General features: G+C 38.9%; 2 protein-coding genes across 4 annotated transcripts in view; one reads left to right on the forward strand and one right to left on the reverse strand.

Annotated features, from left to right (window-relative positions):
• The window catches only part of LOC134315589 (xylosyl- and glucuronyltransferase LARGE1), a 129,894-nt gene extending 128,439 nt beyond the window's left edge, over positions 1-1,455 (forward strand). The window contains exon 15 of the mRNA XM_062996439.1: positions 74-1,455. Coding sequence (XP_062852509.1) covers positions 74-271 — 198 coding nt within the window. The 3' untranslated portion in view covers positions 272-1,455. The remainder of the gene's footprint in view (positions 1-73) is intronic.
• A 1,016-nt stretch (positions 1,456-2,471) lies between these two features.
• LOC134315605 (stimulated by retinoic acid gene 8 protein-like) lies at positions 2,472-21,749 on the reverse strand. 3 transcript variants are annotated; one of them, XM_062996441.1, is made up of 9 exons: positions 21,656-21,749; positions 19,592-19,787; positions 18,333-18,408; positions 16,896-16,977; positions 14,925-15,071; positions 14,308-14,560; positions 12,369-12,430; positions 6,668-6,773; positions 2,472-5,000 (listed from the first exon to the last, which is right to left on the reverse strand). In XM_062996441.1, exons 2-9 carry the CDS (start codon positions 19,778-19,780, stop codon positions 4,929-4,931), a joined length of 987 nt encoding a protein of 328 aa, XP_062852511.1. In that variant the 5' UTR covers positions 19,781-19,787; positions 21,656-21,749; the 3' UTR covers positions 2,472-4,928. The 3 variants fall into 3 exon arrangements, with proteins under 3 accessions (XP_062852511.1, XP_062852510.1, XP_062852513.1); XM_062996440.1 differs by having other exon boundaries at positions 14,925-15,080; XM_062996443.1 differs by lacking the exons at positions 2,472-5,000; positions 6,668-6,773 and adding an exon at positions 9,067-9,353 and having other exon boundaries at positions 14,925-15,080.
• Positions 21,750-24,368: the final 2,619 nt, after the last annotated feature.

Below are 24,368 nucleotides of genomic sequence, written 5' to 3' on the forward strand. Positions count from 1 at the left end.
CAGATTCTTGTTTTTAAATTTTTAGATAGCACGTTTTCATATATCTAAATAATTTATTTGTTCTTTTTCACAGGAATACGAGTTTGTGGTGTTACCCAATGCCTACATGATCCACATGCCTCACGCACCGAGCTTCGACATCACCAAGTTCAGATCAAATAAACAATACCGGGCCTGTCTCAAGACTCTGAAAGAGGAGTTTCAGCAGAACATGTCCCGTCGCTATGGATTTGCAGCTCTTAAATACATGACTGTTGATAACAATAGCTAGCGAAATCACATCCCTTCTTACTGGTACCATTAGGTATCACGTAGTAAGGTGGCATATCAGGCTAATACGGACTAAACTGTCTGATAACCACCTGACCCCTGAGATGGTCAGATTCAACCAGGCGTGTGTTTTTCCAATCTGTCATTCAGGGAGTTGCCAGGTTGGGCTTTTTTGTGACAGGATTTAAATCATCAGGACAGCACTCGCACGCTTCCTAAAACAATCTATCTAGTGGGCATTTGGCTGGCAGAAACAAGTACAAGGTCATTTCTGTCTTGGTGACCCTGATATGACCTGGTTTAAGCACAGATTGTATCACTGCAGGGACTTCAGGACAGACTGTTGGACTGAATTTGATAATGTCTTTGGAAGAACTCTGTAAAAGCTTAAATCTGAAGTTGTTCTTGATTATTGGGCAGTTTTTTTTTTTTGCAGTATTAGATTTTAAACTACTGAGTGCTGCAGCAGAACCACAATCAGGCATTAATCTAGTAAACACAGTAGTGATCACAAGTGTGTACAGAAGTAAAAGTGTGAATAACATGATGTTTACATATTCTAGAGAAGAGATCATACAGTTGTTAATTTTTATACGTCTTTATGAATTCACTTTTCTAAAAAAGTGTGGTGAATACATTGTGACTAATGCATTTTAATTAACCAGGGTGAGTTTGGATTAAAGTTGCTGTCACGTTAATTTTGTTAAAACTCAGAACAGTAAACAAATAAACCAACACCTTTACCAACAGGCCAGTACAGTATGGACAACAGGTACATCATACCTATAGCGCAAATACATTTTGCAAGTAAAACCTGGTGTAAACTTCCAATATGCTGGACCCACTAATTCACATCTTGTCTATGTCACTCTCTAAAACATCGGGCGGCATGGTGGCTAAGTGGGTCCCCAGGTGGGGCAGTCCGGGTTCTCCCTGTGTCTGCGTGGGTTTCCTCCGGGTGCTCCGGTTTCCTCCCACAGTCCAAAAACATGCAAATGAGGTGAATTGGAGATACAAAATTGTCCAGGACTGTGTTCGATATAAACTTGTAAACTGATGAATCTTGTGTAATGAGTAACTACTGTTTCTGTCATGAATGTAACCAAAGTGTAAAACATGAGGTTAAAATCCTAATAAACAAACAAAACTCTAAAAGATCAGTTCTTGCTGAAATGGAGGAAGCGCTACTTTAGCTATGTGCCAGCATAATCTTGTTGGACATCCTATTTAAAAACAAATGCTATTAAAGTAGAGTGACCATGTTTTTTTTTTAGCTATAACAACAGCCTCTCTTCATCAGTGCCCAGCCATACATATGCTGTTTTGACTTAGTGGGTACAAATTCCCACAGACATTCACAAGGATTTGTACCCATTCAGTTAAAAGAACAATGGCTGGATACTGATGAACGATGTTGGTCAAAGTTCATTCCTGAGGTCAAGGTTCTGTGCAGGCGATGCTGACACACAGCTTAAGTAACGCTTCCTCAATTTTAGCATGATAACATTACACTAATTCCCAACTAGTTACCATAGCGTGGAGTGATGCACAGCAACTTAGTTGTTAAGGTCCTGCATTCGATTGGTCACCTTCCAATCAGGCTAGAGGTGAACTAGCTGCACTAAATTACCTTTCGGTGTGTCACAGTAAATGTATTTATCAACCTGCAATAGATTGGCGCCCTGTCCAGGGTGTGTTTTCACCCTGAGTCCAGTGTTTGTGGGTGGCACCAGAACCGGCATGGCCCTGACTAGGATAGAGCGGTTAGTACAAATTAATACATGAATGAATGTTTACCCCGTTAGTTGGCTTGCCATAAAGGATTATTACCAAAAGCTTTTAATGTACCAGTATGTGTACACAGTTTATTTACAACCTAAAGCAATTTGCAATTTCATTGTCTATTTTACCACTGCTTTATCCTGGTCAGGGTTGCAGTGGGTCCGCTCCATTGGGTGAAAGGCAGGAAACATTACGGAAAAGTCTCAGTCCATCACAGGGCAAACACACATTCAGAACTAGGACTATTTTAGTAGCTCCGATTAACCTGACAGTGCTACCCACTGCGCCACCGTGATGCACCTAATTTAAAAATTTGACCTTTATTTTTAAAGCTGGAAAAACAATTAAGAAAAATGTTTCTCTGCATCCAATCATCTGGGGTAGTTATGCATGCTTCACAGTAGTACACAAACAGCAAGTTGGTTTGGCAGCGGCTTTATTCGGCCTATTGTTAATGACAATCCAGACCAACCGTGCATACAAAAACTCTGAATCAAATCCATGTAACTCTAAGCCTTGTACCCTCCCTTTTTCTTTTTAATGTAACGTTTAACATATTACATTATTTTGCTTTTAAACTTCTGTCTAGATTTAATAACAGGTATTTAATATGTCCCAATACTCTTTACACAGCTAACAAAACTGCACAAACTCCTTGGTAAGAGGTTAAAACATTTGAAGTTCGTTATGAAGATCTGGTTGTATGATATTGTATAATACGGCATAGGTGTCTAACACACTGGTCCACTACTGCTGGGATCTTGAGCTCTTGAATTAGAATCTCAGCTCTGCTTTCGGCCAGCCCCGGCGCCTTACACAGACATGATTGACCATGTCTGAGGGTTGGTGGGCCGACAGGATTCCTCATTGCTGCTGCACTTACGGCCTCTGCTGGCTGGTCACTGATGCGTACACAGAGATGGAATAATGGAGATCAGTAGGTGATACTGATTCCTGTGTGAACCCGCTTTGGGCAGGTGAAAAGAAGTGGTTGGCAACTGCACGCATGTCGGCGAGGGGTGTGTTAGGTACAGCCCTCCTTGGGCAGTGTCGACATCTGCAGCAGTAGAGGAGATACTGGGTAATTGGATATGATTAAATTGGGAGGAAAAAGGGAAAGATGCATAAAAATGTTTTAAAAGTGTAAGAGGATAAAATACATTAGACTGCATTCACACAAGGAGGTGACAAGTGGCTGATGTAGCACATTGTTTGACTTTTTAAGGGCATGTAGGGATTGGCTGCCGTTGGTGCTTGTGCAGTGTGCTGTATAATTGGTGTTACTTTTCATTTTAAAAGCATTTTACTGTCTTAACAAAACTCAGAAAAACTCATAACAGCAGTAAGAAATGTTCTTTAGATGCATTTTCTTGAGCCAGTCGTTGGGATTCACTGCTTTACAGCATCATACATTTGTATAAAATGAAGAAAACCTAAATGTGACTTGCCACTGTTACTGAAATCACATTGTGTTGCACTTTTACTTTGGAAAAAATGATTGCCCATCGTTTTGTAGTGTAAAATTTCTGATACATCCAGACAGGGTTTGTGTGTGTGTGTTTCTGTGTGAGTGTGACTAGAAATACGTGTGCAGAATAGCAGGATTTCTTCTACCTAAATAAAAAAGTGTTTCTAAATAGAAATGTTCTTCTTTTTGATATTGTGTATCTGATTGTATGAAATAGGACATTTGCACCTGTTTTTGCCCTCTGGTATTTCTCGGGTAGCTGTAGAGGGAGGATAAGAGTAAACGATAATCCAGTCAGGACCTGGCATTACATTTAAATGTTATCAGTTTTCCTGCAGTAGTGTTACACACAATTCTGTAGCAAAATGTTATGTGTTCTTAAACCCTATTAAGTCAAATATATAGCAAACTAATAAATTATAACAATAATAGATTTTGTTTTATCAACGCTTTTATCCCGATCAGGGTCACGGCAGGTGAGGCTTCCCTAGAATTACTGGGCGTGATTTGGTAAAATTTTACATAAACTATATAAGCATTCAAGTGGTACTGCAGTAAATTACACTAGCCCACCACCACAGGGTTTTAAGGTTCGAATCCCCAGCGGTGCTATCAGCAGGTCAGGTGTCTACATACAGTCATGATTGGCTATGTATGTATGGTTGAGGATGGCCGTGGCAGCGTGTTGGATTGACATCCTGTCTGGGGTGTGTAACTTCATTGCCCCCAGTGATTCCAGGGAAGCCAGACCCACCTTGATCCTGACCTGGATAAAGCGGTGGTAAAACTTGAAAATGACTGAATAAATGAACACCAGAAATTATTAAGAGGATTATGTTGCAAAGTTGTTGTTGGCAGTTATAGCTTTGATGCATCCTAGCTCTGGCCGGTTCCTCTTGGCAACTTTTCTTCAGTTCCCCAGGTTTAGTAGGTTAACTATGATGGACTTGAAATTTCTAAATCATTCATTAAACAATGTTGTACTGGATTCGAGTCAGAATATTGTCTAGCTAATGCAAACACCTTTAGCTTCTTTGTAGGAAATCAGAGTGCCCCCATTAGGTCATGTAGATCAAATTATTGCACTGCATGTAAACCAGGCGTTTATACTTTTGTCAAACAAACAATTGAAAATTTCAATGTAATAGATTACATTTAAATATATTAATTATACTTAATTATAAATAACAGCCATGTAAGCCATTTTCCACTGAATAATAAGGCCATACGGAGAAATCCAGGTAAATGTGATCAGTACTGCACATTACAATGTCACTGTTAAAAGACTGGGAATAATCTTTTTTTTTTTTTAAAGCAAGACTGCTAATAACTAAACTTTTAAAGCCAGAACAAAATTAAATTCATATTAATAATAATGCACTACACAACAACCATTTTTTTAAGCTAACTAGAAATCTTCATCAAAGCTTTCTGAGCACCTTAGGAAAAGTTCTTCATAGTCGTCTTCCTGAGACAGATCCTGAAACATGTTAAAGGAGATAAGAGGCTGGAGAAATGACTCACAAAAAGTACATAGCTGATCAGACAGAAAACTTTTGCATTAGTGGCTTGTTTTTCATTGTTAGGACATCCAGATTTCCAAAAGATAGTACACACTGCTCAAGAAATAAGGGAACACTTCATCACAGTATAACACAAAGTCAGTTAAACTTCAGGGATATTAATCTATCCAGTTTTGAATACATTTTACCTGCTTTGGTGCAAATGAAAGTGACAACAGGTGCACTGGGGAGACAACAGCAAGACAACCACCAAAAAGAAAATGGTTTTGCAAGGTTTGCAGGTGGTGGCCACATACAATTACTCTCCTCCTATCCTTCCTGACTCATTCTTCTTTAGTTTTGTTTTCATAACTGGTAGCAGCCCATTTGGGTAGCACAGGTAGTCCAGCTCCTTTAGGATACGTGCCATCTCAAGAAGGTTTGCTGTGTCTCCCAGCACAGTCTCAAGAGCATGGAGGAGATACCAGGACACCAGCCATTACAGGGCCGTAGAAGACATCAACCCAGCAGCAGGACCGGTATCTGCTCCTTTGTGCAAGGAGGAACGGGAGGAGCAAACTGTCAGAAACAGACTTTACGAAAGTAGGATGAGGACCTGCCGTTAGGTTTGATTGGCATTCCCTAAAGAACACCATAATGGTGATCACCAGAACGATCTGCCATTGGTGCCCCACTCTTTGCACAAGAGAAAACAGGTTCACACTGACCACATTTGAAAGACGTGAAAGAGTCTAGAGACGCTGTGGTGAACGTTACGCTGTCTGCAACATCATCCAGCATGCCACTGGTACCTTGACTGGTGTTAGGTATTGGGAGGAAATCCTCAAAGCCATTGTCAGATCTTATGCTTGTTCAGCATAGTGCAGGACTATGTCCGGCCTCATTTGGCCAGAGTGTGTAGGCAGTTCCTGGATGACAGAGGCATTAATGCCATTGAATGGCCTTCACGTTTCCCAGACCTGAATCCAATTGAGAATCTCTGAGACAATATGTATCAGCTCATCTGATGCTGCCAAGTAGTGCAACAGACACTCCAGGGGCTTACTGATGCCCTGATCCAGGTCTGGTAGGAGAGTCCTCTATAAGACCATCTGTCATCTCATAAGGAAGCATTCACAGATGTTGTCTGGAGTGCCTATAGGCACGTAGGGGCCTACAAACTACGTGTATGTTATGTGTTGCCATGATAAAATTAATGCAAACTGGATTTCAATTGCTACTTTGATTTTGAAGTGATTTTTGAATTTGAATCCAGATCTAAATAGGTTGAAGTTTTTGGTTTTCATGGACCATTGATAATGTCATTTTGTTCTCAACTTCAATCCTTCATTCATCGAGATCCGACGTGTGATTTAAGTGTTCCCTTAATGTTTTGAGCAGTGTATGCATTTGCAAACAAAGCCAAATAAAAAAATGCTGGGACAGAAAAAGTTGTAAACAAAATCAAAAAGCAATATTAAAATAAAATGAATAAAGTTACATAACGTTTCCTATTAACAACATTTTGTTAAAATTTGGGAACTGGAAACACCAAATGCAGGTGTGAATGTGTATTTTTTTTATCTTGCTTAATATAAAAAATAAAAGTCACTTCATATTATCATGCTGCTGTGTTCTTTCTAACCTGTGTAAGTTCCTGACCATCAGCCATGTGGCTTCTGATGAAGCTCAGGATGTCCCTGTAGATTTGTTTCAGCCTCTCATAGTCACACTTCTGCAGAACTGCAGCACTGTGGGATTAACAACGACAAAGGGAAATGGTACTTACATCAGCAGATATTAGATGTAATAAACATGAATGTTCTAGAAAGTTAGACGGCTTTTATTTGCTAAGCGTATTATTACATATTGGCACATATTGTCACTTACTGCAGCATTTCAGTCTTTAACATGATACACAGTGAAACTGCTTTCATTATTCTAAGGTCAAATTAAATCACACTGAAGGACTACAAAGCCATGTCAAGCGATTACAGGATAAAACCCATCATTGCACAGCTCACTAGTTGCCATGCCAGATTTTCCTCACAATCTCATTTGTTTGTTTATTAGGATTTTAATGTCATGTTTTACACTTTGGTTACATTCATGGCAGGACAGGTAGTTACTGGTTACAAACGATTCATCAGTTCAAGTTCAATGTCAAACACAGTCACAGGCAATTTTTGTATCTCCAGTTCACCTCACTTACACATCTTTGTACTGTAGGAGGAAACCCACGCAGACACAGAGAGACCAAGCAAACTTAACACAGAACCTTCTTGCTGTGAGGTGACAGTGCTACCCACCGAGCCACCCTCAAAATCTTGTGGCAATAGTTGAAAGTAAAATACCACAGTTAAGGTTTTTGTAAAACAGTGAGAATCTGTCTATGCCATCTAAACAATTTGTCTTGTTAACAGCTCTTCAAAAAAGGTCAGCAGGAAACTGGGTCACAGGTCAATCTAGTTTCAATTCTAAGTAGCATAATAAAGACTAGCTGTGTCTTATTTTAGCATAATTGTTATATCAATATGTTAGATTTAAAAGTTCAAAAATGCACATGCACAATGACTTCAAGTTAAGGAAACTACACTTTAAACCTTGATGACAAAAGAATATTATTTTCTTTGCTAGCTGTCAGTCAGATGACATTGTGGAAACAATTTTTATTCTAATTATATTTTAGCAGCCTATTACAGTAGCCTACTGCTTGCTGGGCATCTACACAGACATTATTGGCCATGTCTGGTGGGGAGGGGAAGGGTATAACAGAAGCCCTGCAATGGACTGCCGTCCTGTCCAGAGTATTCCTGATGCCTTGTGCATTGTGTTTTCTGGGGAAACTGAACCCACAGCAACCCTGACCAGGATAATTTGGCTTATAAAAATTAAAAAAATGAATGATCAGCTCTACATTAGTAAGTTAGTTCGTTGATTGGCTTAATTAGATCAGTAAATCACTATTATTCTGTTTACATAGATGGATTTAACTTTTTCATAGCTCAAAACAGTTACAAGGCAACGAAATGCAGTAAAGACAAGGCACTGCTGGGATTCAAACCCTGGATCTCCTAGGTTTACTGGACACTTGCTGTAACCAACTAAGCCACAGCACCATAATTTGTTTTTATCATAATATATTTCTTTAACACTGCGGTTGCAAATTTATTCAGTTCAACTGGGGTTTTAATTAAGTGTTTAAATGACATGATCAGTGTCACTCAGCTGCAGTCATATGCTGATGCAAAAAGTTATCATTAGGTTTATGTACACAGCACATATGAAGCCAACATGATTTTCACATAATAAAACAAGTCTGTCCCATACTCAGTTCTTCTTTACCATTGGTCTTTGTTACACACAATGTTCCTAATCAACCCAGAACATTCGAAAGTTAGCAAAAAATCAAACTATTAAAAATAATAATTAAAAAAATCCCTAAAGTTACTTGTCTGATGTCAGTGGGTAGCCTTTTAAAAGTCTTTCCTCAGAAACAGTAACAGCATGATCTCCCTTCAGCTTTAAGTAAAACAGTGAAACAGTAAAAGTAGTTGAAGAGTTGTAAGTATAAAAGATCATTTAAAACAACTTAATGTTATTGAATACATGTATTATCCAGAATACATAGTCACTGAAATTGTACTTGGGTGGAACAGATTTAAACTTCGCTCAATACTGCTGTGACCCAGAGTTTGATTCCCTGGCAGCGCTATTGGCTAGTCGGGTGTCTACATACAGTTATGATAGGCTGTATCTGAAGAGGGAAAAAGTGGCCGATGGATCGGCGTCCTGTATCGGGTGTATAACTGCATTGCGCCCAGTGATCCAGGGAAACCGGACCTGCCGTAACCCTGACCAGGAATTTGGTAAAACATAAAAATGAAAAAACTAATTGAACTGGCTGCCTATCTAAATCATAATACCAGATGTACGCTCATGAGGCCATTAGTGTCTGCTTGTTAGTTAAGGTTTGCTCCCTGTGGGACTGTTTACATTGTAAATATTCTTGTGACTGGATGTTCGTATCTACCTGTCTGATGTGTAAACTCCTGTTGATGTTTATTTATGCTGGAGTCTATTTCTGTTTGTGCGTCGGTATTTGTTTCACCTTGTGTGGGTGCGTGTAGGCTCGATGCCTGTTCTAGAGGGAGCGCCCCCCCGTCTGTGATTGATTGCTTCAATCGAGATGCAGCAGACATCCTGGATTAGAATGCTACGTGAGGAGACTGTTCTTCCCCTGCAGCTCCACTCAACTACCTGCTTCTGTCATCTTCCTTCTTCCTGCCCTCCCCAAAGACACTTCTCGAGCAGTATTTCCTCTTCTGAAACTAGAGAACGCTCTAAAGTGCATTTGTCTGTGAGTTTTAGCTCTGCTTTTGATTTTTTAGGCCAGAAATATTATATTTGATTAATTATCATAAATATATAGGCACAGTAACATTAAAAGGTTCACTTAGCTCTTTAAGACAAATCAACATGATGCAGTTTGTTATTTGTTTAGTTACGGTGCTGTAAAAAAGAGTTTGATCCCTTCCCAGTTTTAATCTATTTTATAGTCCTGACTTGAATCCCATAGAGATGCTGTAGCAGTTTATGATCAAAAACCCTCCAATGTAGCCAAGACAATTTCACAAAAAAAATTCCACAGACTCATCACAACTTATTGCAAATGTTTCACTGCAAGTGTGGCACAACCAGTTATTACATTTAGGGGGCAAATGCTTTTATACTGTATTTACAGTGGGGCCAAAAAGTATTTAGTCAGCCACTGATTGTGCAGGTTCTCCTACTTAGAAAGATGAGAGAGGTCTGTAATTTTCATCATAGTTACACTTCAACTATGAGAGACAAAATGAGAAAAAAAAAATCCAGGAAATCACATTGTAGGATTTTTAAAGAATTTATTTGTAAATTATGGTGGAAAATAAGTATTTGGTCAATAACAAAAGTTCAACTCAATACTTTGTAACATAACCTTTGTTGGCAATGACAGAGGTCAAACGTTTCCTGTAAGTCTTCACCAGGTTTGCACACACTGTAGCTGGTATTTTGGCCCATTCCTCCATGCAGATCTCCTCTAGAGCAGTGATGTTTTGGGGCTGTCGCTGGGCAACACGGACTTTCAACTCCCTCCACAAATTTTCTATGGGGTTGAGGTCTGGAGACTGGCTAGGCCACTCCAGGACCTTGAAATGCTTTTTACAGAGCCACTCCTTCGTTGCCCGAGCGGTGTGTTTGGGATCATTGTCATGCTGGAAGACCCAGCCACGTTCCATCTTCAATGCTCTCACTGATGGAAGGAGGTTTTGGCTTAAAATCTCACGATACATGGCCCTGTCCATTCTTCCCTTAACACGGATCAGTCGTCCTGTCCCCTTTGCAGAAAAACAGCCCCAAAGCATGATGTTTCCACCCCCATGCTTCACAGTAGGTATGGTGTTTACTCAGCATTCTTCTTCCTCCAAACACGACGAGTTGAGTTTTTACCAAAAAGTTCCATTTTGGTTTCATCTGACCACATGATATTCTCCCAATCCTCTTCTGGATCATTCATAAGCTCTCTGGCAAACTTCAGACGGGCCTGGACATGTACTGGCTTAAGCAGGGGGACACGCCTGGCACTGCAGGATTTGAGTCCCTCTCAGCGTAGTGTGTTACTGATGGTAACCTTTGTTACTTTGGTCCCAGCTCTCTGCAGGTCATTCATCAGGTCCCTCCGTGTAGTTCTGGGATTTTTGCTCACCGTTCTCATGATCATTTTGACCCCACGGGATGAGATCTTGACCCCAAGGGAGATTATCAATGGTCTTGTATGTCTTCCATTTTCTTACAATTGTTCCCACAGTTGATTTATTCACACCAACCTGCTTGCCTATTGTAGATTCACTCTTCCCAGCCTGGTGCAGGTCTACAGTTTTCTTCCTGGTGTCCTTCGACAGCTCTTTGGTCTTGGCCATGGTTGACTGTTTGAGGCTGTGGACAGGTGTCTTTTATACAGATAACAATGTCAAACAGGTGCCATTAATACAGGTAACCAGTGGAGGACAGAAGAGCTTCTTAATGAAGAAGTTACAGGTCTGTGAGAGCCAGAAATCTTGCTTGTTTGTTATTGACCAAATACTTATTTTCCACCATAATTTACAAATAAATTCTTTAAAAATCCTACAATGTGATTTCCTGGATTTTTTTTTCTCATTTTGTCTCTCATAGTTGAAGTGTACCTATGATGAAAATTACAGACCTCTCTCATCTTTCTAAGTAGGAGAACTTGCACAATCAGTGGCTGACTAAATACTTTTTGACCCCACTGTATCTTATATGAAAATTTGTTGAGAATTCTGGAACATTTAAATGTGACTTTATTAAAAATCAAGTAAGGAATGCCGCTCCGGTGGCGCAGCGGTAAAATACGCTAGCACACCAGAGCTGGGATTTCGAATACATCATATCGAAATCAAATCTCAGCTCTGTCATGAATGAACAACGTTTGGCTGTTGTTCATCAGGGTGGGAAGCCAGATAGGGACCTCATAACTGATGCAATTTTGACCTTTGCTGGCTGATTGATGGTGTCTGCACAGAGTAGAGGAATAATGTGATCAGGGTGTGGCACTCGCCTCGTGCAGGTGAAAAGATGCAGTCGGCTACTGCTCATGTGTCGGAGGGGCGTGTGTCAGTTCGCTCTCCTCAATCGGGGCGGGGGTTAGCACCAGTAGAGAGGAAGCATAACGCAATTGGGTAAAAAATGGACGCCCTGAAAATCGGGAGAAAATAATAAAAAAAATAATAAAAAAAAATCAAGTGAGAGGCAAATACTTTTCCCAGTACTGTAAATATGATAGTACACTTCACCATAAACATTTTGTATGAATATAATTTCCAACAAAGGGTGGCACAGTGGATAGCGCTCTTGCCTCACACCAACAAGGGCAGCCAGGGTGCTTCCTGTTTGGAGACTGAATAGTTGGAATTAACCAACTTTTCATTTTTTAATATGTTCATCCTCTCTAATTAACTGAGCCTGTGGGTAATTCCAGTGTGTCCAAATATTGTCTCAAAAACCCTGGGTGCATGTTGAAAATATAGGTTCGACAGGGCACCGACATGTGGTGCATCACACACTCTGTAATCAACTTATTACTGTATTGCCAAACTTTAAACAGGCAGTAACCAGAACTCTGGGATCAAACTCAACAAGAAGCTGAGGGTACCAACACTACATTTTGTGTCACAACAAAGCCCACATGTACTTAAGCATTTAAATAATCAAAAATGAAGCTTAGCTAAGCTACATGCTACATTGGGTGACTGTAATTATAGTGTGAAGGATATTTGTAACAGTACCTGTTGGCTGTAGCTGCATCCAAGTCTCTCTGCACCACATCACAGGCATCCTGGAGTAGATCCTACCAGCAACGATACCAACAAAATAATGGAGTCTCAGTTTTAAGGCTCTTATGACAGATGAGTCACTGGCAGAGCTCTTTATAGACTATTGTAATCACATTTCTGGAAAGAGCACTTCAAATTTTCACCTCATCTTTTTGCTATAAAGAGACTAGAAGCTATATATATTATGGATTAAAAAACTAAACATTTTGGGGTTTTCATAAATAAACTATTTTATCTGTTTACATTTCCAGTGTGAATAGAAGAGAAATAGAAACAGACTGACACACACACACACACACACACACACACACACACATATCTTTCTGTCTGTTTTTAGACAACCTAAAAGCCATGTGAAAATGGCATCAGTCACAAGCCCACATGGCAGAGCTTGCTGGAAAGCACACCTCTTTGTGGCTTGCTTTTTTGTCTGAACTCCCTCAGACTGATAAACATCTTTTATATTTGTATAGAGGCTTGGAGAAAAGATAGCGTATATTGAGCAAGCTGGCCCTGCTATTTACACGTTAACAAAGCTAATGGCACTAACAGAATCTGGAGCCTCTGAGGTATAAAGAAACATATCAGCTGAGAAACAGTCAACAGCTGGCAGAGAGAGTATCAGTAGTAACAAGGGACTTTAAAAATTTTAGAGTATACAGCTGACTACTGTGGAGACAGAGGGAGCCAGCCTTGTAAGCAGAGCTTTAGGCTATCAATTGAAAGGTGGAGGGTTTGAATCCCAGCTCTGCCATGCAGCCACTGTTGGGTCCCTGAGCAAGGCCCTTACCCCTCTTGGCTCCAGAGGCACCCTGCTCTCTGACCCTAGCTTGTTCAAATCCTTAATTGCAATCTGATTAAGGTAGATTATTATTATAATCACAACTATTGTTAAATTATTATTATTATAGTTAAAGGTGTATAGACGACTTTATTCATATTTTTCTCCGAAACTGCTCTTGCTGAAAGCTCATGCAGGCGCTCAGGTGTCACAGTAGTGTATTACTCTAGCCCACCATCTGCTATCAGTCAGCCGGGCTTTCACACAGACATGTTTGCTAAGTCTGTGGGGTGGAAGGTCCAGGGTATTCCTGCCCAGCGTTTCCTAGTGTAACCGGACCTGGTGTGACCCTTACCAGGATTTAACTGTTTTTTACTGGGCTGCTTTAATAAAATCTATTACAGCTGGGTTTTAAATATGGCACTTTTATTCTCTAGTGGTGATTGTCTGACCGATCACGGTTGGCACTTTGTGTCCCACCCATAATGCCTGCTTCAGTATGTTTGGTCTCTGATTAGGAAAAGTAGCCAAGTTTAAGTACAGTACAAGTTAATTTACAATTGAATCAGCGACTTAACGTGGAATCAATGATTTTAAAGCACCGTACCATAGGGTACCGTGCCATGGAAAAAGGGCACAAGAGACTTTTTTCATGCATTGTGTACTAATCTTCCTGTAGTCTTTGATCAGCGGATGCTGTCTGATCACAGGATTGTGTTACTTTCATATTTTTGCTTCTTTCTTTTTCTTCCCAGCTCTGACATTAGAGTGTTTACAGCTGTTGCTACACTCCACAAAAATAAATGATTTTAAAAGCGGTTGATTTACTACTGCTTTACCCTGGTCAGGGTTTGCGATGGGACTGCATTTCCAGAATCACTGAGCGCAATGCAGTAACACAGCCCAGACAAGACGCTAATGTCTGTATGTCATGTCATGTCTGTATGTAGATTAATTTAAACCTTGGATCCCAGCGGAGGTGGATTATTGTAATGCAGTACTGTACCACCTGACCCCCTAAATGCATTGTTGGTAAGGATATAATAAGTACTAGCTAAGAAATGAATAAATAACTTAATACTAACCCAAATCTGCAGCATCACTTCTTACCTCCTTGAGGGTAGAAGGTCCAGAGGAATTTACACTGGTGAAATGTGCAATGGTAGTATTATTATCTTTAACATCCCATGAGTCAGAGCTCTGTTCCAGAGTTCGCTGTCGCACTGCTGCTCTCTGCTGTGGGGAAAGGGAGCTCCACAGCCCTGAGATAGCTTCAGACACTACAGGAAGAGTCACCTGGCCTTGAGAGAGCACTCCACTGCTCAGGAGGAGCTCCAGAGTCTCCCTGTAGAAAAGGAGATATCTGCACATAGAATGTCAGTACAATGTGTCAGTCTCAGCCAGAAATCTTTCTCATACTACTCTATTCTGATTTTGGTAAACTGATACAGGTAATTTACCACAGGGACAGTGGTAAATTACGCTCGCCTCTACCGCTGGGATCCAGGGTTCAAATCCCGAGCGGTGCTATCGGCCAGTCAAGCGTATACATACAGACACGACAGGTTGTGTCTGAGTGGAGGATGGCTAAGGCCCAGTGATGGATTGGCGTCCTTTCCGGGGTGTGTTACTGCATTGCACCCAGTGATTACAAGGAAACCAGGCCCACTGTACACTGACCAGGATAAAGCAGTGGTAAAACATGAAAATGAAATGACAAAATTTACCCTTCAAACTCTTGGATGTTAGGAATTGATGTTCCAGAGGACTGGGACTGTGATAGCTCATCTACTTCTTCATCAGTATAGTCTTCATCACTGCTCTCAGGACCCTCATCCATATCAGGCACGCAAGCTTTATGGTTTTGTCTTCCACTGTGAATACTGTTTAAAAGACAAGTGTTTGCAACAAAGGTGCAATATCAAATGTTTTACAGTAGATTTGGCTGTTTTTGGGTTTTTTTAGCATTTCTGTCAGCTATAGTTGCAATGGAAAAATCAACCCCCCAAGGAAAATAAAGATTTATAGCTCCACATTTTTCTGCAGAGCTAAATGTTACTTTGAATGAAGTCTTTCTCAGTTGACTGATGCAGAAAATGTAGAAAGAAATTAATGATGTAGTATTTCAGAGTAGCAGGTCATGTTATATATTTGGGTTACAACATTAGTAAACCATTATGAAATCAGTAACAACCCTTAATCTGCTTCAGCTGTGATGTACCATGTAAACATCAATCAGAGATTCAAGTGTGGTGCAGCCACAGACTATGAAGAGTAACCCCTGTGTTACTGCAAAAAAGCTAACAGGATCAGCTGAAGAAGGCCAAATGTCTCATTGGGAACGAGGCTTATGTCCAAAAGAATACTTTTCCAATTATCAAGCATGCAGGTGGCTCAGTAATGATGTGGGAATGTTTCTGCCTCAAAAACTGACAATCTTGACCATGTGACTGGCATCACAGATTCACAGAAATTCCTGGGCATTTTAAAGAAAACTTGAACCTTGGTGATAATTGGACCTTTCAGGAAGACAATGATATTAAGCACACGCCCAAGTCAACCAAAGCTTGGTTAAGGAATCAGTATGGCCTTCTCCCATCTATCTGCGTATCTAAATCCCCCAAAACATCTCGTGAATGGTGGGATTTACAGGAAGCAGCTGCAGCATGAAAGGTATTAAACCTCAATGATCTGAAAGCTTTTACAGGAGAGAATGGGTGAAGATTTCACAGGAGAGATGTCAAAAGATAGCACTTACCAAAATCGCTTATTGGAGGTTATCAAGGCGAAATTATGTTTCACCAGGCACAGAGGCTGGGAGTTGAATGACAGAGTAAACAGGCATTTGTCAGGAGAGCTAGATTTTTTCATTAAAAATAGTAATGTTCTGAAATTGCTTGTATGTATTAATAAATATCATTCTTCTGTTTACAGAGACTTCTTGTTATGTGTCTTAATTTCATTCAATTTCCTTCAAGTATTCGGGACATTTATTTAACATTGCTTCAATCTGCATCTACTACAAAGGTGTGGCATCATAGACAGATTTACTGCTAATGAAAATGCATCGGCACATCATGAAGAGGAGAATCGGACAAAAACGACCACAAATTGTTCAGCAGCTGTATGGACAAAATTCCACTTGCTAAACTGCAACACTCAATCTCCAAATGATTAAAAATGTAATTAATAGGAAAGGTGATGTATCACAGTGGTGAACATGCGACAACTTTTCTTAAGTGCAATTAAACTTATTGGTAAAATATTAAAAGCCTTTTCTTTGAACTTCTGTCAGTTAAATAAAAAGTCAAGAAAATGAACAAATCACAGATTCTTGATTTACTGCAAAAAATGGGACTTGCAGATTCTGCTTGGGAACGATAAAATTATATATAGCATTACAATATAAGTAATAAGCAACTGGCTATTTGACACAATGAGTTATTGTGCATATTATGCTCCACAGCAGCCATATTTGGCTGGTGATCTCTTAGTAGACTTTCATATTACCTCAAATCATTTAAATCCAGTGGTCATTTAATACCAAAAAGCAGTAACACAGCAGTAATTTTTAAGGTTATCACACAATGTCATTTAACTACTTTATGATATAGAAAATGCGCCTCTAGCACAAAGAACTATAAAAAAATATTTGCTGCCATCTAGTGGTATTTATTGATAATGAAGAGAGCACTCACGAGCCTTTAGAATACAGCCTTCTGTACTGTTCTCGCACCTCTTCTAAGTTCTTGGGTCCTTTAGCATCAACCAAATAAACCTCTAGCAAGGACAGAAATTAAATGAGCATACAAAATTCAGAAAATCAGAAAAAGTTGGGACAGTATGGAAAATGCAAATTAAACAAAAATTACATTTACTTTGACTTTTATTTGATTGCAGACAGTTTGAACCCAAGATACTTTATGTTTTGTCTGGTCATCTTCATTTCATTTGTTAATATGATGTCAACAGGTGATTGTAATCATGGTTTGGTACAAAAGCAGCATCCAGGAAAGGCTGAGTCTTTGATGAGCAAGATGATCAGAGGATCTCCAGTTTGTCAACAAATGAGTGAGAAAATGAAAACAATGAACCTCAAAAAAGATTGGAAGGGATTTGCATATTTCTCCCTCTACAGTGCACAATATCATTAAACCATTCAAGAAATCAGGAGGAATTTCAGTACGTAAAGGCCAAGGGAGCAAGCTTAAACTGAACGCTTGTGATCTTCGATCCCTCAGACAGCACTGCATATAGCTGATAGAACCACATGGGTGAGGGATTACTTTGGCAAACCTTTGTCAAGCACTACAATACAGAGGTACATGCACAAATGCCACTTAAAACTTTACTGTGCAAAAAAGAAGCCTTATGTTAACCATGTCCACAAGCGGCGTCGACTTCTCTGGGCTCTGAGGCATCTAGGATGGACCATCACACAGTGGAAACGTGTATTGTGGTCAGATGAATCAGCATTTCAGGTCTTTTTTGGAAAATATGGACGCTGTGTGCTCCGAACTAAAGACAAAAAGGACCATCCAGACTGTCCAAAAGTCCAAACGCGAGGGTCTGTCATAGTATGGAGTTGTTGTGTCAGTGTCCTTGGCAAAGGTAATTTACACTTCTGTAATGGCAGCATTAATGCAGAAAAGTACATTGAGATTCTAGAGCAACATGACGTCATCTTTTCACGGAACGTCCATGCATTTTTAACTAGACAATGCAAAACCACATGCTGCACACATTACAAAGGAATGGCTGCGAAAGAAGAGGGTACGGGTACTGGACTGGCCTGCCTGCAGTCCTGATTTGTCCCCAATAGAGAACGTGTGGAGAATTTTGAAACGAAAAATGCGACAACGACGACCCCGTACTGTTGCACATCTTAAGACGTGTTTGCAGGAAGAACGAGACAAAATAAAAGCTGAAACACTAAATCACTTGGTCTCCTCGGTGCCAAAACGTCTTTTAAGTGTGGTGAAAGGGAATGGCAAGATTACAAAGTAGTAAATGCTTTACTGTCCCAACTTTTTTTGGAATGTGTTGCAATGAAGGAATAGATTTTTAATAATAAATGAAATGAAGTTGACCAGACAAAACATGAAATATCTCAGGGTTTGGGGTTTGTATATTACCCTTCAGAACCAGGAGTTTGCTGAGGTAAGCCTCTTTCTCGAGTAGAAACCCTTTGGCATGATCAAGGATCTTCCACTGTAAAAATACAAAGAATGAATCAGCCTAAACACAATTCTACATCTACATCTATCTATTTTGCATGGATACAAATGTTAGCAGGCTACCAACAGGGCACTGTCCATTCTTTTTTATTGTGTAAAAAACCTTTGATATGCAGATGCCACAACACCCATTGCAGAAAACCATGAGGACAGGAAGGTTAAAGAAAAGAGGACTTTAGCTCAATGTGAAGAAGACAAAGGTCATGACAACAAGACAGACTAATAACTTTACCATTGATGGAGAGTGGTTGACAGCTTTTACCTGCTTGGATCAATTATTAAGGATCCAACAGTCAAGAAATGCGACACAGACTGGCAGAACAAGATTGAATGAACTGGAAACAATCTTCAGACGTAACGATTTGTCTCCTCAAACGAAGATCAGAATTGTCCAGACTGTTTCTTTATGAATGTGAAAGCTTGACAACAAAAAAGCAGGGCAGAAAGAATATCAATGCCTTTAAACTATCGATGCCTTTAAACTGGCGAAGACTTCTGAGAAAACCTTAAACATCAAATCAAGCATAACCTCGCACTCCAAACTGATTATTTTGGACACATTATGAGAAGAACAAATTCTTTGGAAAAGATAATTATGCTTTGACAATGATATGCTTCAGACTATCAACCTATTTTTAATATTAGCTAAGGATAATCCAAGTAAACACAAAATGATTTAAATGATTTTTCATTTAATAATTAAAGGAAAAAATGTTGTTCCGCCCTATCCGGCCCTATGTGAAAAAAAGAATTTCCGCCTTAGTTAACGAATCAAGCAGTTAACCAAATTAAATTTACAATTAAGTTCAGTTTCTACTGGCAAACACATGTAGATATTCAAACATCAAATGTGTTTGTTTTACACTGTACTGCAAAAGCATGGACATGAATATAAAAATGTTGCTAAGATAAATGAATGAATGAATGAATAAATGAATGATGCATTCAGGTAGATTTTAATTAGTGTGGCATCCTATGACAGTGCTCTGTTAAAATAGTTGAGCTCTGCAATACATTCCTGTCTAATGCCAGTGTTTGTTTATGATGATTCATTGACTGTGTTGTTTTATGAAGCTATAAGTGTGTAACACAGCCTGCACTGTTCCTACATAACTACTTATGTAAATACAGCACTTGTGTATTTGATTGTTTTTCACCTTTGCATGAGTTCTTTGATTTGAAGAACCCTCTGTATTTTGAGTGGTCTGACTTAAAGGGCACACTGTGTTTTTAAGTGTCTCAAACAGGCTGGATAGTGTGGCTCGATGGCGTGCCTGTAGTGCTCTTCTTCTCACTTTCTGCTGCTCACTGCAATCCTTCTGCTTCTCCCAGCCTGCACCAGACATCCCTGTCCTGTCACAAAGGTGAATCGAGCTGGTTATACACAGGTCAAGCCATAAAAATCATTTAGTGTGGCTATTTCCAATGCTTTAAACATCTCTTGATTCATAATACCTCTTGGTCATTTTATTCATATTACAAATTTTAGTATCAGTTCATTTTCATTAACCACTATATCCCAAAGTCCCAGCTGTCCTGATTTTAACGGGAAACAAATTGGGTACAAAGTAGGAATACACTGGACATGGTGTCAATCCATCATAGTGTTTCAATCACCCACCCAACCCTTAAATTAAAGTACATTATAAACTCATGTTCATGGAACCAGGTATGCTGACTTGTGCTTTTGCTACCAATTGCATTGCTAAAAGCAGCAATTATAATAAATTATGGCCACAATCATGATAAATTGTGACTATAAAAAACATATGGTCAGCAACAATAATGTTTATGTCAACAATACTGTTTATTTTGACCAATCCATGTTCATGTTCTTGAAAATCAAGATTAAACCAGGCAGCAAACTGTTTAGTTTTGGTAAACCTGTGCCCACTGTAGCCTCGAATGCCTGTTGTTGTTGTTGGCCAGATGTTGTCTTCTGCTGACGTAGCCAATATAAGGTTGAACTTTTTTTGGGGGGTTTTTTTTACCCCTTTTTCTCACCCCTTTTTCTCCCACTTTAGCACATCCAATTTCTACCCGTCAATCATCCTCTCACTAATGCTGGTCCCTGCTCCTGACTGGGGAGGACGAGGTTGCTCCACGCCCCCTCTGACACGTGCTCAGCAATCAAACATCTTATCACCTACTCTTGACGAGTGCAGTGCAATACAGCGCTGTGCACGGAGAGCCACACCCTCTACCGCACTCCTTCCCCATCTCCGTGCAGGCGCCACCAACCAGCCAGCAAAGGTCGTAATCGCACTAGTCTGAGAGAACAGGCCAATCGTTGTTCATGTAGCCGCTCAGCCTCAGACGGCAGGCAGAGCCGAGATTCGATACGATGTATTCGAGATCTCAGCTCTGGTGAACAGCGGGTGTTTTACCGCTGCGCCACCTGAGCGGCTTGTTTTTTAAATGATTTATTTCTTTACAATTACTAAAACAGTAATTATATGCATTAACACAACCTTTCAGCTGGCTCAAACCAGTCTGGCCATTATTTCTAACAGCTTATCAACAAGATGTTTCCACTTGCAGAACTGCCACTTACTGGATGTTTTATGTTTTTCGCACCATTCTGTAGAAACTTTTCAGAAGGAAAATTCAAACCAACAACCATTGCACGGTCAAAGTCAGGTCATATTTATTCAGGTCATATTTAGTTCAGATCCTGAAGTTTTATAGTAAAAACACTGACTGAACCTTTTTACAAGTGTCTGTATAACTTTAAGCATTGCTTTTTATAGTGTATAGGTGCCTCTAATTAAGTGGCCTTCTTGTTTTTGATAGCTTAGTGGTTATTCTTGCCTATATATTCCATTACACTTTAATTTAATTCACTTTAAATTAAAAAGCATAGATATTTGAAAGGCAATTTCAGGTGTAAAATTTTTAAATCACAGAGAAGTTTAAGGACTTATCTTGCTAAGTCAACCATTAAAGCTAGCTAGCTAACAATGTTCGCAAGTAATTACTATTACCTGTATATTTATAAGACCTTTAAAGTTATTTATAAAAAAAACTGTGTGGTATACTTTTTACAAGCATGTTTATATACGTTTTATAGTGTAACTAAGTAATAACCGACTACGACGTTTCTCACGAGCGCATTGACCGTTACATTTTAAAAAAATGACGTGTATTTAGATGTGTGTGATTAAATGTCATTATTTGTGAAAATAAATAACTAAAATAAAACTTGATTTATAATTACTTACGAGGTAGCTAGACAGAATTCACGAGTAAAAGTAGCTTAAAACTCCCTCAGCAAAGTGTTCAAAGATTCGATTGTGTACGTCAAGAACCGAATCAGTTTGAACAAATCTTTAGTGTATCGACTGAATTGAATCTTTACGCTAAATAAACAACAAACGTCATCTTTATATGAACGTTGGGAGTCGATTCGTGGTTAAATGATTCTTTTGAGAAATAGTGCGTTATTGAGTGAAATAACAACTGCTTTTCAGTTGTATGTGTTCTTATCAGAATATTGTGTGATGCAAAAGTAATTTTCAAACTAATAAAAAGAACCAGTGATTCATACAGCGGTTCTATTCCTTTCTAATTTGCGTAAAAATAGTGATTATTTGTGTGTAGTGTTTACTGGAAAATGTCTTGTCATCCCTGTCTCTAGTACAACTACTAACATCACAAACATGGAAATAGCCATCTGTTTTATTTTATAAAATCAGTATAGTAAAATCCACCCCTCTGGCTTATGCAAGGTTCTATTTTTTTATTTAGTCCACATGGTGCACTGATCTGCTATCAGGTATAAAACATACAAGTTAAATATAGCGGTTTTATCATTTTTATTTTTATATTTATTTATTTATTTATTAGGATTTTAACATCATGTTTTACACTTTGCTTACATTCATGACAGAAACGGTAGTTAGTCGATACACAAGATTCATCAGTTCACAAGTTTATTGTCAAACACAGTCATGGACAATTTTGTATCTCCAGTTAACCGAACTGCATGTCTTTGGACTGTGGGAGGAAACCGGAGCCCCCGGACGAAACCCACGCAGACACGGGGAGAACCCATACAGCCATATCAAATTGAGCCTTATACTATTAAAAACTATCCACAAATCTGTGGTGTGTATTACTGATGTTAAACTCAAGTCTTGAACTGGGATTTTAATCTGATTACAATCATATCTTTTAAGACTCACTTGAACCTGACACTAAGACTGTCTCAGCCATCATTGTATAAATATGCTAATAAAGCAATTGCTACTTTGTGTTGAAGGAAGTGAAAGACTGTAGACCATTAAGTCTGACATTACACTTGATAAAGTCAGTGATAAAACCATGATTTTGGTGTTGTGTGATGTTGCTTGGATGCCCACAAACTTCTGCTTTTTAGTCCATGTTTTATGTACAGTAGAATATCATGCTGATGGTTATTTCTTTGATCCTTTGATTTAATATAGAAGCTTTCAGACTTATTGTTATTGAAATGGGATGTGACATGTTCAGCCTGAAGCCCATTTGTCTTTTTTTATTGGTGTCAAAATCAGTCATGCCTGTATTTCAAATGCACCCCTTTGTGTAATGGTTTAAGTAATTACCAGGGTACATATCAAGATCTTGAATGTAACATCACTACCATAATCACAGAGCTGAGAACACAACAAGGTATTATTAGAACTGATCTGATCAGATTTATCCTATATTTATCTAAATAGGATTTGCTTACTGACACAATGTATACTTCACATTCTGATTTATAGACACATATTCCCGCTCAGATAAATTTGAGGCAAGTCACAAATGTCATTGCACTACAAATAGTGATTGAAAGCACCATGTTGCTAACATAATGTAAAGTCCTTTTTTGATGCATTTCTAAAAATAAACTCTAAGAATAAACTTTATTACTATAATAAAACAAATACAAATGCTGCTGATTTTAAATAAAACTAAAAACTTCACAATAGATATCACTTCAAGCTAGTCTGTAACAATGGATGTAATTATTATAAATTTCCATTAAATTATGCAAAAATTTTACACAAATAATTAATTTTTTTACAGATTTAAAGAATTAGTTCAGGAAGAAAATAATAAAGTAATGAAACAAATAAAAAAAAACAGACCAGAGTGCTTCTTCCACCATATTTGACAGTTTACACATCAAGAATCTCAGTGCCAAAACCCTGCAATATTAACTGAAGATGTAGATTTTTATTTCATCGATCCATAAGACATTCTTCCAATCAGTGGTCCTCTGGTGGTGCTGCATAGACCAGGCAACCTTATTTGTCTTATTTTTTCGCCATTTTAGCAATGGCTTTCTTTCACCCTTCAAGTTGAAACTGAGACCTGCTTGCTTCAACCAGTGTTGAACAAGATGTGCTTGTTGTCCTGTGAGACACTTATTTCTCAGCAGTATAGAATTACCCTTTAAAGAGTTACATTGGACTGTCACTTTTTATATATCAATTGACTTTTCTTGCCATTACAGTAGCAATGTACCATAATCTGAAGTGCAATGTTGTTTTTTTTGTGGAATTTTATGCATTTTATGCTACAAGTAGCAATTTTGGTGAATATATACTAGTGAAGAAGATTCTACATTATTAAGAAAAAAAATTCTTAAAAGGATCTGAATGAAAAAAGCTACTGAACATTAGCAAACACTTTAACAGTGCTCACATGGCACACCAGTCTATTATGCTAGCGCACCATAACAGGAAGCTGGGTTCAAGTCTCAGCAAAACCACTGGCCTGGTCTGACACTCCACATACAAAATTGACTTGTTGGCACTGCAATAGCAACTTCTACTGTTTCATCAAATAGGTGTCACATACAAACACTTCAGGCTAACATGTTTCCTCATGCATCTTACAGCTCTATATAAGCATCCATCACTGGCTGGTGGAAAGAGAAACCTGATTGCTTCACACATCAGAGAGGCC

Source organism: Trichomycterus rosablanca, chromosome 1 (assembly GCF_030014385.1).
Source record: "Trichomycterus rosablanca isolate fTriRos1 chromosome 1, fTriRos1.hap1, whole genome shotgun sequence".
Classification (NCBI taxonomy): Eukaryota; Metazoa; Chordata; class Actinopteri; order Siluriformes; family Trichomycteridae; genus Trichomycterus; species Trichomycterus rosablanca.